The following is a 16,312-nucleotide window of genomic DNA, read 5'->3' on the forward strand; positions in this document are numbered from 1 at the left end:
ACTATTTTTCATACAGCCAAGCTATACATCTAAAGAAGAGAGACACTCCTTTCATAATTAGAGATGCAGCTTGAGTTTGGAGGCAACAGGAAGACAGTGAATGTTTTGGGTAAGGTTTGAGCATAAAAGGGATCTACATCTTTTACAAAGTGGTCCTTGGCCGCACAGACCACAGAAAGCTCTTTTTCCACTCAATTCCTCAATGAAAATTTCCCTGTGATACTAGCTCAATTGGTATTTAATGTTCTGATCACCTAATGATTTTTAAGCTCCTTGAGGGCAGAGATCATGTGTGTTTCAAGTGTATATTAGGATTATTTTCTAATTTAAGGTTTAGAAAGAAGATCAAGTGCTAATCCCTCAACACGAATGTTCAGAGTTTCAACTTGAGTGCCATAATTCTGACACTGAATACTCTCTGGAAGAACCTTGTGGAAATAGACAACAGAGGGAGAATTTCCAATGGCCATGTCAGCCTCCAATATCAGCTCAACCTATCCGGCACTCTTCATGTTGATGGGGATCCCAGGCCTGGAGCACCTGCATAACTGGATCTCCATTCCATTCTGCTTTGCCTATACTCTGGCCCTGCTAGGCAACTGCACCCTTCTCTTCATTATTCAGGCTGATGCAGCCCTCCATGAGCCCATGTACTTCTTTCTGGCCATGTTGGCAGCCATTGACCTGGTCCTCTCTTCTACAACACTTCCCAAAATGCTGGCTATTTTTTGGTTCAGAGATCGGGAGATCAGCTTCTATGGCTGTCTGGTCCAGATGTTCTTTCTCCACTCCTTCTCTATCATGGAGTCAGCAGTGCTGCTGGCCATGGCCTTTGACCGCTATGTGGCCATCTGCAAGCCATTGCACTACACCACAGTCCTGACTAGGCCCCTGATCACCAAGATTGGCATGGCAGCTGTGGCTCGGGCTGTGACATTAATGACTCCGCTCCCCTTTCTGCTCAGATGCTTCCACTACTGCCGAGGCACCATGATTGCCCACTGCTACTGTGAGCATATGGCTGTGGTGAGGCTGGCCTGTGGGGATACTCGCTTCAACAATATCTATGGCATTGCTGTGGCCATGTTTATAGTGGTGTTGGACCTGCTGTTTGTTATCTTGTCTTACATCTTCATCCTTCGGGCAGTTTTACGGCTTGCCTCTCAAGAGGCCCGCTACAAGGCCTTTGGGACATGTGTATCTCACATAGGTGCCATCTTAGCCTTTTACACACCTGTGGTCATCTCCTCAGTCATGCATCGTGTGGCTCGCCGGGCTGCCCCTCATGTCCACATACTTTTTGCTAATTTCTATCTGCTCTTCCCGCCCATGATCAATCCCATCATCTATGGTGTGAAGACCAAGCAGATTCGTGAGCGGGTCTTAGGACTATTCCAAAGAAAGGATGCATAAGTGGAGAGTGAGGGAAAGGTGGAGAAAGAACGGGACAGATTGAATTCTGGAGTAGGGTCAGGGGTATGAGAGGAAATGGATAGATGAGAGAGTTTCCATGTATAATGAAAATAACTAAATGATTTCCTGGTATAATGAAAAAACTAAATGATATCCTGAAACTCAGTCACCAGTCTGATCAGAATTGATGGGGCTATGTCCTTTGGTAGCCTTTGGATTCAAACTGCTGACTTTGCTGTCTTCTTCAAAGAGCCTACTCTATCAAGAAGTTTGACAAAGGCTTGACCCACCCTCCTCTTGGTAAGGTCATCTAAAGACACAAAGATGATTTCAAGTTCACTTGGGAAAGACCAAAATTTCGTCTGAGGCAACAGTACCTATATAGTTTGGGAACTGATGTCTAGTATCTAGCTAAACACTACTAGTTTAGGGGAGTTCATGATCTTCTAGAACTACAGGTTCCGAATCAGACAGTCTTGCATGTTAAAATTTATTTCTTCAGTTGGCTTATTTTGACCTCTATATTCTCATGGCTAATCCGTCTCATTAAAAACTTTAGTAGAACATGTCCTCTGACATTTCATTATACATCATGCAACTCTTTCTTTGCTCATTTTCCACCAAGAATGTGAATTTTTCATTTACTTAATAATCCAGTCCCAAAACATGGAGTACCAAATCTGTGCTAGGTGCTGGGAATACATATTTTGTTAGGGTGGGCATGTTACACTTAAGTCCTAAGACAAAGAAGGAAATGCTAAACACAATAGGTTGTGACCTCTGACCTGCCTATCCCAAGGCCCAGTGTCATAAAAGAAATAGATAGGCAAAGCAGATGGGAAATAGGCATATTGACCTGTACTTTCTTTTCTTCTGTCCAATACAAAGTTACATTCTAGAAAATTCCCTTAATGTTAATCCTGACAAGTAGAATTTGTGTGGTCACACAAACCCTCATATACCATCTTCCACAAATGCATTCTTTTATTTTGTGATTCTCTTATTTCCTCAGACTACTGTTTAGAAATTATATCTCTATCTTATTCTGACTCCATTTCTGTCTCTGTCTCTACATATTATTTAGCTTTGAAAGAATCTGGGCCAGTGCCAGGGGGGTTATGGAAAGCTGGAAATTTCAAAGAAGGGAAGCTATAGCAAGAACCCAGAGTCCTATGCTTGTTTCTGATCTCTGCTTTTATAATTCCCTCTGATACCAAAACATACACACACACACACACACACACACACACACACACACAGAGAGAGAGAGAAGTGATATTCTACTTTTAGTTCCTGTATGATTAAAAACCTCTTGTTTCTTGTGAGCATAGGTGAGACACGTGGAAAGCTTAAAAACAGCAAATATGAACAACACAAACAGAGTAGCATACCTCAAAAGAAGCTATTTCCAAAACAGAGGGCTTCTGATCTTCCTGATGACTTACACAAGGAATGTCACCAGCCTATAGAGATCATAACTATCCCTAGTGAGGAGTGAATGGTTTTATTTCCATCATAAGTCCAATATTATAAAGATCCCACAGCCAGGTAATACATCTAATGTCAGAACCACCAGAATTAGTCACAAACAGCAAGTTATATCTTGAAATGGGTAAAAGAATTAGCACTCTAGAATTCTAGTGCTAATGAAAATATCCTTCAACAATAAAGATGAAAGAATGAGTCTTGCTAACAAAAACTGATGGAATGTGTCAATATTAGGCCTGCACTGAAAGCAAAACTAAAAGTAGTTCTTCAGGATGAAGGAAAATGAGCCAGATAGAAAACACAGAATTGTAGGAGGGATTGAAGTACATCAGAAAAACTAAATATGTGAATAAATATAAATGAATATGGACTGCACAAAAGACTGAAAAGCAAATGGAATCGAGTTGAAGCATTCTAGTAATCTACCAGTTACTTTTAAAATAGTTATCTAAGCTATGGTCATTCCGCACAACATGTGCTTTTTATCCCTGCAGAGCAGAGTCAAGCAAAGTTAGATACTTTGCTCCTTCACATTGTGCCTACTTTATCTGGCTCTTATCTGGGTGTTCTGACTGTAAACTATAGTCTTCTCCATTAAGTATGTTATCTCAGCCTCCCTGGCCATGGCTCTAGAGTCCTGTTTCTTATAAGCATGACATGTCTAACTCAACAGTGTGTCTTGTTCCATCATTAGCCTTCTCTCAATCCAAAGCTGTCTTATCTGTAATTTGCCTAACACTAACTTTTGCCACATTAGGGTTTTGGTCAATTTCTCTCCGTACAGTTTGTATTGCTTCAGTCTTGCTGTGCTTAGCTAATTTAAGCTCCAGATTTAAAGGTGTAATGTAGAGTGATGTCTGTGTGCATCAGTTGATTAAGCATACAGCTCTTGATTTTGCCTAGGTCATGATCTCATGATCCTGGGATAGAGCCCTAAGTCAAGCTTTGTGCTCAGCAGGGAGTCCACTTGAGATTCTCTCTCTCCTCTGCCTCCCCACCTGCTCACTTGCTTGTACACACTGTATCTAAAATAAATCTAAAAAAGAGTGTTATGTACAAATCTCACTTTGTCTCAATATCCCAGGCAATCATCCATCATGGGAAAGTGCTGAGACCAATAGTTAGGAGAGGTAAAGTTAGATCCAGTATACTTCTGTCAAAAGGGAATATGTATAGCTGGGGTAGAGCTCTGAGATTGCTTTTAAAACATATAAATCTACCAAAACTAAATCATGCAGAATTAGAAAGCCTAAGCATAACTAGTTGAAGACTGAATCAGTAATCAAAAGCCTCCCATTAAAGAAAAATCCAGGAACAGAGGGCTGCATTGGTAAATTCTACCAAATATTTAAAGAATTGACACTACTCCTTCTGAAATTTGTAAATAAATAAAAAAAATAAAAAGAAGGAGTACTTTCAGACTCCTTTTATGAGGCCAGCATTACCCTGATATTAAAGCCAGACAAAGATATCACAAGAAAACAAGGCTAATATCTCTGATAAGTATAGATATGAAAGTCCTCAATAAAATACCAACAAACCAAATCCAACAATACATTAAAAGGATCATACACCACAACTGACAGGGATTTATCCCTGGGGTTCTTCAATAAATTTATACATATATATCAATTAAGTATATGCCACATTAACAGGATAAGGGATTAAAAAATTCACATAATCACCTCAATAGATGCAGAAAAAGCATTTAAAAGAATTCAATATCCTTCCATGACAATTTAAAGTTCAGATTAAAAGGAAAATACATCAATTTGATAAAAGCTGTATATGAAAAGTCTGTAACTAACATTCTCAATGTGAAATGAATAAGACAGGAATGCCCACTCTTGAATATAAGAAATAGGGAAAGGGATTATAAGTGAAAGGAGAACTGAGTGGGAAAAATTAGAGAGGGAGACAAACCATGAGAGACTGCTAACTCTGGGAAGCAAACAAAGGGTTGTGGAAGGGGGGGATGGGGTAGCTGGGTGATGGGCACTGAGGAGGGCACTTGATGGGATGAGCACTGAGTGTTATAGTATATGTTGGCAAATTGAATTTAAATAAATAAAAAAGAATGCCCACTCTTGCTATTTCTATTTAATGTAGTATTGGAAGTCCTAGCCAAAGCAACTAAACAAGAAATAAAAGGAATCCAAATTGGGAAGGAAGAAGTAAAATTATCCTTTTGTCAGTTACAAATCTTATATATAATAAATCACAGAGACTCCTTAAAAATATTGTTAGAATTAAAACAAGTCAGTAAGTTCAGAATACAAAAATCAACATATAAAGATTAGTTTTATTTCTATACACTGACTGTCTTGAAATTAGGACAAAAATCCCATATACAATGGCACCAAAAAGAATAAAACACTTAGGAATAAACTAATGAGGTGAAAGATTTAAATTCCAAAAGCTATAAAATATCATTGAAAGAAATTAAAGACACACACACAAAATGGAAAGACCTCTCATATTCATGGACTGGAAGACTTATTAAAATGTCCATACTACTCAAAGCAACTTACAGATTCAATGGGTTATAGAAATAGAGAAAGAATTCCACAATTCACATGGAACTACAAAATGCCATGAATAATGCTAAGAAAAACAATGCTAAGAATGCTAAGAAATGCTAAGAAAAACAATGCTATCGGTGAAGAGGGAGGGTTTGACTTCTTCTTTGCCAATTTCAATGCCTTTAATGTCTTTTTGTTGTCTGATTGCTGAGGCTAGGACTTCCAGTACTATGTTGAACAGCAGTGGTGAGAGTGGACATCCCTGTCTTGTTCCTGATCTTAGAGGAAAGGCTCCCAGTGCTTCCCCATTGAGAATGATATTTGCTGTGGGCTTTTCATAGATGGCTTTTAAGATGTCGAGCAATGTTCCCTCTATCCCTACACTCTGAAGAGTTTTGATCAGGAATGCATGCTGTATTTTGTCAAATGCTTTCTCTGCATCTAATGAGAGGATCATATGGTTCTTGGTTTTTCTCTTGCTGATATGATGAATCACATTGATTGTTTTACGGGTGTTGAACCAGCCTTGTGTCCCGGGGATAAATCCTACTTGGTCATGGTGAATAATTTTCTTAATGTACTGTTGGATCCTATTGGCCAGTATCTTGTTGAGAATTTTTGCATCCATGTTCATCAGGGATATTGGTCTGTAATTCTCCTTTTTGGTGGGGTCTTTGTCTGGTTTTGGAATTAAGGTGATGCTGGCCTCATAGAACGAATTTGGAAGTACTCCATCTCTTTCTATCTTTCCAAAAAGCTTTAGGAGAATAGGTATGGTTTCTTCTTTAAACGTTTGATAAAATTCCCCTGGGAAGCCATCTGGCCCTGGACTCTTGTGTCTTGGGAGGTTTATGATGACTGCTTCAATTTCCTCCCTGGTTATTGGCCTGTTAAGGTTTTCTATTTCTTCCTGTTCTAGTTTTGGTAGTTTGTGGCTTTCCAGGAATGCGTCCATTTCTCCTAGATTGCCTAATTTATAGGCGTATAGCTGTTCATAATATGTTTTTAAAATCATTTGTATTTCCTTGGTGTTGGTAGTGATCTCTCCTTTCTCATTCATGATTTTATTAATTTGAGTCTTCTCTCTCTTCTTTTTAATAAGGCTGGCTAATGGTTTATCTATCTTATTAATTCTTTCAAAGAACCAACTCCTGGTTCTGTTGATCTGTTCCACAGTTCTTCTGGTCTCGATTTCGTTGAGTTCTGCTTGAATCTTTATTAACTCCCTTCTTCTCTTGGGTGTAGGATCTATTTGCTGTTTTTTCTCTAGCTCCTTTATGTGTAAGGTTAGCTTTTGTATTTGAGTTCTTTCCAGTTTTTGAATGGATGCTTGTATTGCGATGTATTTCCCCCTTAGGACTGCTTTTGCTGCATCCCAAAGATTTTGGATGGTTGTATCTTCACTCTCATTAGTTTCCATGAATCTTTTTAATTCTTCCTTAATTTCCTGGTTGACCCTTTCATCTTTTAGCAGGATGGTCCTTAACCACCATGTGTTTGAGGTCCTTCCAAACTTCTTGTTGTGATTTAGTTCTAATTTCAAGGCATTATGGTCTGAGAATATGCAGGGGACGATCCCAATCTTTTGGTATCGGTTCAGACCCGTTTTGTGACCCAATATGTGGTCTATTCTGGAGAAAGTTCCATGTGCACTTGAGAAGAATGTGTATTCAATTGAGTTTGGATGTAAAGTTCTGTAGATACCTGTGAAATCCATCTGGTCCAGTGTATCATTTAAAGCTCTTGTTTCTTTGGAGATGTTGTGCTTAGAAGACCTATCGAGTATAGAAAGAGCTACATTGAAGTCACCAAGTATAAGTGTATTATTATCTAAGTATGTCTTCACTTTGGTTATTAAATGATTTAAATATTTGGCAGCTCCCACATTGGGGGCATATATATTGAGGATTGTTAAGTCCTCTTGTTGAATAGATCCTTTAAGTATGATATAGTGTCCCTCTTCATCTCTCACTACAGTCTTTGGGGTAAATTTTAGTTTATCTGATATAAGGATGGCTACCCCTGCTTTCTTTTGAGGACCATTCGAATGGTAAATGGTTTTCCAACCTTTTATTTTCAGGCTGTAGGTGTCCTTCTGTCTAAAATGAGTCTCTTGTAGACAGCAAATAGATGGGTCCTGCTTTTTTATCCAGTCTGAAACCCTGCACCTTTTGATGGGGTCATTTTTTTTTTAATTTATTTTTTTATTGGTGTTCAATTTACTAACATACAGAATAACACCCAGTGCCCGTCACCCATTCACTCCCACCCCCCACCCTCCTCCCCTTCTACCACCCCTAGTTCGTTTCCCAGAGTTAGCAGTCTTTATGTTCTGTCTCCCTTTCTGATATTTCCCACACATTTCTTCTCCCTTCCCTTATTTTCCCTTTCACTATTATTTATATTCCCCAAATGAATGAGAACATATAATGTTTGTCCTTCTCTGACTGACTTACTTCACTCAGCATAATACCCTCCAGTTCCATCCACGTTGAAGCAAATGGTGGGTATTTGTCATTTCTAATAGCTGAGTAATATTCCATTGTATACATAAACCACATCTTCTTTATCCATTCATCTTTCGTTGGACACCGCGGCTCCTTCCACAGTTTGGCTATCGTGGCCATTGCTGCTAGAAACATCGGGGTGCATGTGTCCCGGCGTTTCATTGCATTTGTATCTTTGGGGTAAATCCCCAACAGTGCAATTGCTGGGTCGTAGGGCAGGTATATTTTTAACTCTTTGAGGAACCTCCACACAGTTTTCCAGAGTGGCTGCACCAGTTCACATTCCCACCAACAGTGTAAGAGGGTTCCCTTTTCTCCGCATCCTCTCCAACATTTGTGGTTTCCTGCCTTGTTAATTTTCCCCATTCTCACTGGTGTGAGGTGGTATCTCATTGTAGTTTTCATTTGTATTTCCCTGATGGCAAGTGATGCAGAGCATTTTCTCATATGCATGTTGGCCATGTCTATGTCTTCCTCTGTGAGATTTCTCTTCATGTCTTTTGCCCATTTCATGATTGGATTGTTTGTTTCTTTGGTGTTGAGTTTAATAAGTTCTTTATAGATCTTGGAAACTAGCCCTTTATCTGATATGTCATTTGCAAATATCTTCTCCCATTCTGTAGGTTGTCTTTGAGTTTTGTTGACTGTATCCTTTGTTGTGCAAAAGCTTCTTATCTTGATGAAGTCCCAATAGTTCATTTTTGCTTTTGTTTCTTTTGCCTTCGTGGATGTATCTTGCAAGAAGTTACTATGGCCGAGTTCAAAAAGGGTGTTGCCTGTGTTCTTCTCTAGGATTTTGATGGAATCTTGTCTCACATTTAGATCTTTCATCCATTTTGAGTTTATCTTTGTGTATGGTGAAAGAGAGTGGTCTAGTTTCATTCTTCTGCATGTGGATGTCCAATTTTCCCAGCACCATTTATTGAAGAGACTGTCTTTCTTCCAATGGATAGTCTTTCCTCCTTTATCGAATATTAGTTGCCCATAAAGTTCAGGGTCCACTTCTGGATTCTCTATTCTGTTCCACTGATCTATGTGTCTGTTTTTGTGCCAGTACCACACTGTCTTGATGACCACAGCTTTGTAGTACAACTTGAAATCTGGCATTGTGATGCCCCCAGATATGGTTTTCTTTTTTAAAATTCCCCTGGCTATTCGGGGTCTTTTCTGATTCCACACAAATCTTAAAATAAATTGTTCTAACTCTCTGAAGAAAGTCCATGGTATTTTGATAGGGATTGCATTAAACGTGTATATTGCCCTGGGTAACATTGACATTTTCACAATATTAATTCTGCCAATCCATGAGCATGGAATATTTTTCCATCTCTTTGTGTCTTCCTCAATTTCTTTCAGAAGTGTTCTATAGTTTTGAGGGTATAGATCCTTTACATCTTTGGTGAGGTTTATTCCTAGGTATCTTATGCTTTTGGGTGCAATTGTAAATGGGATTGACTCCTTAATTTCTCTTTCTTCAGTCTCATTGTTAGTGTATAGAAATGCCACTGACTTCTGGGCATTGATTTTGTATCCTGCCACGCTACCAAATTGCTGTATGAGTTCTAGCAATCTTGGGGTGGAGACTTTTGGGTTTTCTATGTAGAGTATCATGTCATCGGCGAAGAGGGAGAGTTTGACTTCTTCTTTGCCAATTTGAATGCCTTTAATGTCTTTTTGTTGTCTGATTGCTGAGGCTAGGACTTCCAGTACTATGTTGAATAGCAGTGGTGAGAGTGGACATCCCTGTCTTGTTCCTGATCTTAGGGGAAAGGCTCCCAGTGCTTCCCCATTGAGAATGATATTTGCTGTGGGCTTTTCGTAGATGGCTTTTAAGATGTCGAGGAATGTTCCCTCTATCCCTACACTCTGAAGAGTTTTGATCAGGAATGGATGCTGTATTTTGTCAAATGCTTTCTCTGCATCCAATGAGAGGATCATATGGTTCTTGGTTTTTCTCTTGCTGATATGATGAATCACATTGATTGTTTTACGGGTGTTGAACCAGCCTTGTGTCCCAGGGATAAATCCTACTTGGTCATGGTGAATAATTTTCTTAATGTACTGTTGGATCCTATTGGCCAGTATCTTGTTGAGAATTTTTGCATCCATGTTCATCAGGGATATTGGTCTGTAATTCTCCTTTTTGGCGGGGTCTTTGTCTGGCTTTGGAATTAAGGTGATGCTGGCCTCATAGAACGAATTTGGAAGTACTCCATCTCTTTCTATCTTTCCAAACAGCTTTAGGAGAATAGGTATGATTTCTTCTTTAAACGTTTGATAAAATTCTCCTGGGAAGCCATCTGGCCCTGGACTCTTGTGTCTTGGGAGGTTTTTGATGACTGCTTCAATTTCCTCCCTGGTTATTGGCCTGTTCAGGTTTTCTATTTCTTCCTGTTCCAGTTTTGGTAGTTTGTGGCTTTCCAGGAATGCGTCCATTTCTTCTAGATTGCTTAATTTATTGGCGTATAGCTGTTCATAATATGTTTTTAAAATCGTTTGTATTTCCTTGGTGTTGGTAGTGATCTCTCCTTTCTCATTCATGATTTTATTAATTTGAGTCTTCTCTCTCTTCTTTTTAATAAGGCTGGCTAATGGTTTATCTATCTTATTAATTCTTTCAAAGAACCAACTCCTGGTTCTGTTGATCTGTTCCACAGTTCTTCTGGTCTCGATTTCGTTGAGTTCTGCTCGAATCTTTATTAACTCCCTTCTTCTCTTGGGTGTAGGATCTATTTGCTGTTTTTTCTCTAGCTCCTTTATGTGTAAGGTTAGCTTTTGTATTTGAGTTTTTCCAGTTTTTGAATGGATGCTTGTATTGCGATGTATTTCCCCCTTAGGACTGCTTTTGCTGCATCCCAAAGATTTTGAACGGTTGTATCTTCATTCTCATTAGTTTCCATGAATCTTTTTAATTCTTCCTTAATTTCCTGGTTGACCCTTTTATCTTTTAGCAGGATGGTCCTTAACCTCCATGTGTTTGAGGTCCTTCCAAACTTCTTGTTGTGATTTAGTTCTAATTTCAAGGCATTATGGTCCGAGAATATGCAGGGGACAATCCCAATCTTTTGGTATCGGTTCAGACCCGATTTGTGACCCAATATGTGGTCTATTCTGGAGAAAGTTCCATGTGCGCTTGAGAAGAATGTGTATTCGGTTGAGTTTGGATGTAAAGTTCTGTAGATATCTGTGAAATCCATCTGGTCCAGTGTATCATTTAAAGCTCTCGTTTCTTTGGAGATGTTTTGCTTAGAAGACCTATCGAGTATAGAAAGAGCTAGATTGAAGTCACCAAGTATAAGTGTATTATTATCTAAGTATTTCTTCACTTTGGTTAATAATTGATTTATATATTTGGCAGCTCCCACATTCGGAGCATATATATTGATGATTGTTAAGTCCTCTTGTTGAATAGATCCTTTAAGTATGATATAGTGTCCCTCTTCATCTCTCACTACAGTCTTTGGGGTAAATTTTAGTTTATCTGATATAAGGATGGCTACCCCTGCTTTCTTTTGAGGACCATTCGAATGGTAAATGGTTCTCCAACCTTTTATTTTCAGGCTGTAGGTGTCCTTCTGTCTAAAATGAGTCTCTTGTAGACAGCAAATAGATGGGTCCTGCTTTTTTATCCAGTCTGAAACCCTGCGCCTTTTGATGGGGTCATTAAGCCCGTTCACGTTCAGAGTTACTATTGAGAGATATGAGTTTAGTGTCATCATGATATCTATTCAGTCCTTGTTTTTGTGGACTGTTCCACTGAACTTCTTCTTAAAGGGGAATTTTAAAGTCCCCCTTAAAATTTCTTGCAGAGCTGGTTTGGAGGTCACATATTCTTTTAGTTGCTGCCTGTCTTGGAAGGTCTTTATCTCTCCTTCCATTTTGAATGAGAGCCTTGCTGGATAAAGTATTCTTGGTTGCATGTTCTTCTCATTTAGGACCCTGAATATATCCTGCCAGCCCTTTCTGGCCTGCCAGGTCTCTGTGGAGAGGTCTGCTATTACCCTAATACTCCTCCCCATAAAAGTCAGGGATTTCTTGTCTCTTGCTGCTTTAAGGATCTTCTGTTTATCGTTGGAATTTGCAAGCTTCACAATTAAATGTCGAGGTGTTGAACGGTTTTTATTGATTTTAGGGGGGGATCTCTCTATTTCCTGGATCTGAATGCCTGTTTCCCTTCCCAGACTAGGAAAGTTTTCAGCTAGGATTTGTTCAAATACATATTCTGGCCCTCTGTCCCTTTCGGCGCCCTCGGGAACCCCAATTAAACGTAGGTTTTTCTTTCTCAGGCTGTCGTTTATTTCCCTTAATCTATCCTCATGGTCTTTTAATTGTTTGTCTCTTTTTTCCTCAGTTTCCCTCTTTGCTATCAACTTGTCTTCTATGTCACTCACTCGTTCTTCCACCTCGTTAACCCTCGTCGTTAGGACTTCTAGTTTGGATTGCATCTCATTCAATTGATTTTTAATTTCTGCCTGATTAGCTCTAAATTCTGCAGTCATGATACTCTACATAGAAAACCCAAAAGTCTCCACCCCAAGATTGCTAGAACTCATACAGCAATTCGGTAGCGTGGCAGGATACAAAATCAATGCCCAGAAATCAGTGGCATTACTATACACTAACAATGAGACTGAAGAAAGAGAAATTCAGGAGTCAATCCCATTTACAATTGCACCCAAAAGCATAAGATACCTAGGAATAAACCTAACCAAAGATGTAAAGGATCTATACCCTCAAAACTATAGAACACTTCTGAAAGAAATTGAGGAAGACACAAAGAGATGGAAAAATATTCCATGCTCATGGATTGGCAGAATTAATATTGTGAAAATGTCAATGTTACCCAGGGCAATATACACGTTTAATGCAATCCCTATCAAAATACCATGGACTTTCTTCAGAGAGTTAGAACAAATTATTTTAAGATTTGTGTGGGATCAGAAAAGACCCCGAATAGCCAGGGGAATTTTAAAAAAGAAAACCATATCTGGGGGCATCACAATGCCAGATTTCAGGTTGTACTACAAAGCTGTGGTCATCAAGACAGTGTGGTACTGGCACAAAAACAGACACATAGATCAGTGGAACAGAATAGAGAATCCTGAAGTGGACCCTGAACTTTATGGGCAACTAATATTCGATAAAGGAGGAAAACTATCCATTGGAAGAAAGACAGTCTCTTCAATTAATGGTGCTGGGAAAATTGGACATCCACATGCAGAAGAATGAGACTAGACCACTCTCTTGCACCATACACAAAGATAAACTCAAAATGGATGAAAGATCTAAATTTGAGACAAGATTCCATCAAAATCCTAGAGAAGAACACAGGCAACCCCCTTTTTGAACTCGGCCATAGTAACTTCTTGCAAGATACATCCACAAAGGCAAAAGAAACAAAAGCAAAAATGAACTATTGGGACTTCATCAAGATAAGAAGCTTTTGCACAGCAAAGGATACAGTCAACAAAACTCAAAGACAACCTACAGAATGGGAGAAGATATTTGCAAATGACGTATCAGATAAAGGGCTAGTTTCCAAGATCTATAAAGAACTTCTTAAACTCAACACCAAAGAAACAAACAATCCAATCATGAAATGGGCAAAAGACATGAACAGAAATCTCACAGAGGAAGACATAGACATGGCCAACATGCACATGAGAAAATGCTCTGCATCACTTGCCATCAGGGAAATACAAATCAAAATCACAATGAGATACCACCTCACACCAGTGAGAATGGGGGAAAATTAACAAGGCAGGAAACCACAAATGTTGGAGAGGATGCGGAGAAAAGGGAACCATCTTACACTGTTGGTGGGAATGTGAACTGGTGCAGCCACTCTGGAAAACTGTGTGGAGGTTCCTCACACAGTTAAAAATATACCTGCCCTACGACCCAGCAATTGCACTGTTGGGGATTTACCGCAAAGATACAAATGCAATGAAACGCTGGGACACCTGCACCCCGATATTTATAGCAGCAATGGCCACGATAGCCAAACTGTGGAAGGGGCCTCGGTGTCCATCGAAAGATGAATGGATAAAGAAGATGTGGTTTATGTATACAATGGACTATTACTCAGCTATTAGAAATGACAAATACCTACCATTTGCTTCAACGTGGATGGAACTGGAGGGTATTATGCTGAGTGAAATAAGTCAGTCGGAGAAGGACAAACATTATATGTTCTCATTCATTTGGGGAATATAAATAATAGTGAAAGGGAATATTAGGAAGGGAGAAGAAATGTGTGGGAAATATCAGAAAGGGAGACAGAACGTAAAGACTGCTAACTCTGGGAAACGAACTAGGGGTGGTAGTAGGGGAGGAGGGCGGGGGTGGGAGTGAATGGGTGACGGGCACTGGGAGTTATTCTGTATGTTAGTAAATTGAACACCAATAAAATATAATTTAAAAAAATACTATCTTAAAAAAAAAAGAAAAGAAAAACAATGCTAAGACCAATGCTAAGAAAAACAAAGCTGGTGTCAGCACATTTCTAGATTTCAAAATATATTAAAAAGCTACAGTAAATCAAAATGATATGGTACTGGCATAAATATAGATAGATAGACCAATGGAACGAAAAGAAAATCTGGAAATAAATCCACATATATGATCAATTGATCCTTGTCAGAGGTGTCAAGTATACACCCCTTCTCTTCAGCAAATGGTGTAGGGAAAACTAGGCATCTATACAAAAAGATAATTGTATCCTTATCTTTTACAGCATATACAGAAAATCTCAACTCAAAATGGATTAAAAACTTAAACATAAGACCTGAAGTTATAAAATTCTTAGAAGAAAATATAGGGGAAAATCTTCATGACACTAGACTTGGCAATGATTTCATGAATAGGACATCTAAAGTAGAGGAAACAGAAGCAAAAGTCAATGAGTGGAACTACATTAAACTGAGAAGCTTTTGCACAGCAAAGGAAAGAGTCAACAATAAAAAGGCAACTATGGAATGGAAGAAAATATTTGCACACACACACACACACACTATATATATATATATATATAAACATTTTATTTATTCATGAGAGACAGAGGGGGGCAGAGAGAGGGAGAGAGAGGCAGAGACACAGGCAGAGGGAGAAGCAGTCTCCATGCAGGGAGCCTGACACGGGACTCGATCCCGGACCTCCAGGATCAGGCCCTGGGCTGAAGGTGATGCTAAACTGCTGAGCCACCCAGGCTGCCCTGTACACTGTATATTTGATAGGAGGTTAATCTCTAAAACATAAGGAACTCCTACAACTCAATAGAAAAGCTAACAACCTCATTTTAAAGTGGGTTAAAGAATAGACATGTCCTCAAAGATGACATTGAAACAAGCATATGAAAAAATGCTTATTGTCATTAATTGTGAGGCAAATACAAATCAGAACTATAATGAGGTATCACCTAACACCTGTCAGATTAGCTATTCTCAAAAAAAGACAAGTGCTGATAAAGAGCACACTGGAGAAATTGGAATGCCTGCACACACTGTGGGTGGAAATACAAAAATAGTGCAGCTGTTATGGAAGACGGTATAAAAGTTTCTCAAAAAATGAAAAATAGAACTACCAAATGGTGAAAGATAATAAAGAGGAAAGGAGAAAAATAAGTGGGAAATATCAGAAAGGGAGACAGAACATGAAAGACTCCTAACTCTGGGAAACGAACTAGGGGTGGTGGAAGGGGAGGTGGGTGGGGGGTGGGGGTGACTGGGTGGTGGGCACTGAGGTGGGCACTTGACGTGATGAGCACTGGGTGTTATTCTGTATGTTGACAAATTGAACACCAATAAAAATAAATTTATTAAAAAAATAATATATTTAAAAAAAGAACTACCAAATGATCTAGCACTTCTTGATATATATCCAAAAGAATTGTAATCAGGATCTTTAAGATTTTATTTATTTATTTGACAGAGAGAACACAGCAGGGGGAGTGGCAGGCAGAGTGAGAGGGAGAGGGAGAAGCAGACTCCCCACTGAGCAGGGAGCCTGATGTGGGGGTCAATCCCAGGACCCTGGAATCATGACCTGAGCTGAAGGCAGACGCTTAACTGACTGAGCCATCCAGCTACCCTGGAATCAGGATCTTGAAAAGATATTGGCACTCCCACATTCGTTTCAGCACATTCACAATAGCTAAGATGTGGGAAAAAGCCTAGTAGCCTTTATCCATGAACAGATAAAGAAAATGTGGCATACATATTTCATGGAATACTATTCAACCTTAAAAAAGACATTCTGTATTACTCAGCCATTAGAAACGACAAATACCCAACATTTGCTTTGACATGGATGGAACTGGAGGGTATTATGCTGAGTGAAATAAGTCAATCAGAGAAGTACAAACATTATATGGTCTCATTCATT

At 39.1% G+C, this 16,312-nt stretch overlaps 1 protein-coding gene across 1 annotated transcript; it reads left to right on the plus strand.

Annotated features, from left to right (window-relative positions):
- Positions 1-468: 468 nt before the first annotated feature.
- LOC112667317 (olfactory receptor 52K2) lies at positions 469-1,413 on the plus strand. The gene has a single exon (XM_025458908.3). The coding sequence runs from the start codon at positions 469-471 to the stop codon at positions 1,411-1,413; it is 945 nt and encodes a 314-aa protein (XP_025314693.3).
- Positions 1,414-16,312: the final 14,899 nt, after the last annotated feature.

Source organism: Canis lupus, chromosome 21 (genome assembly GCF_003254725.2).
Source record: "Canis lupus dingo isolate Sandy chromosome 21, ASM325472v2, whole genome shotgun sequence".
In the NCBI taxonomy this organism is placed as follows: domain Eukaryota; kingdom Metazoa; phylum Chordata; class Mammalia; order Carnivora; family Canidae; genus Canis; species Canis lupus.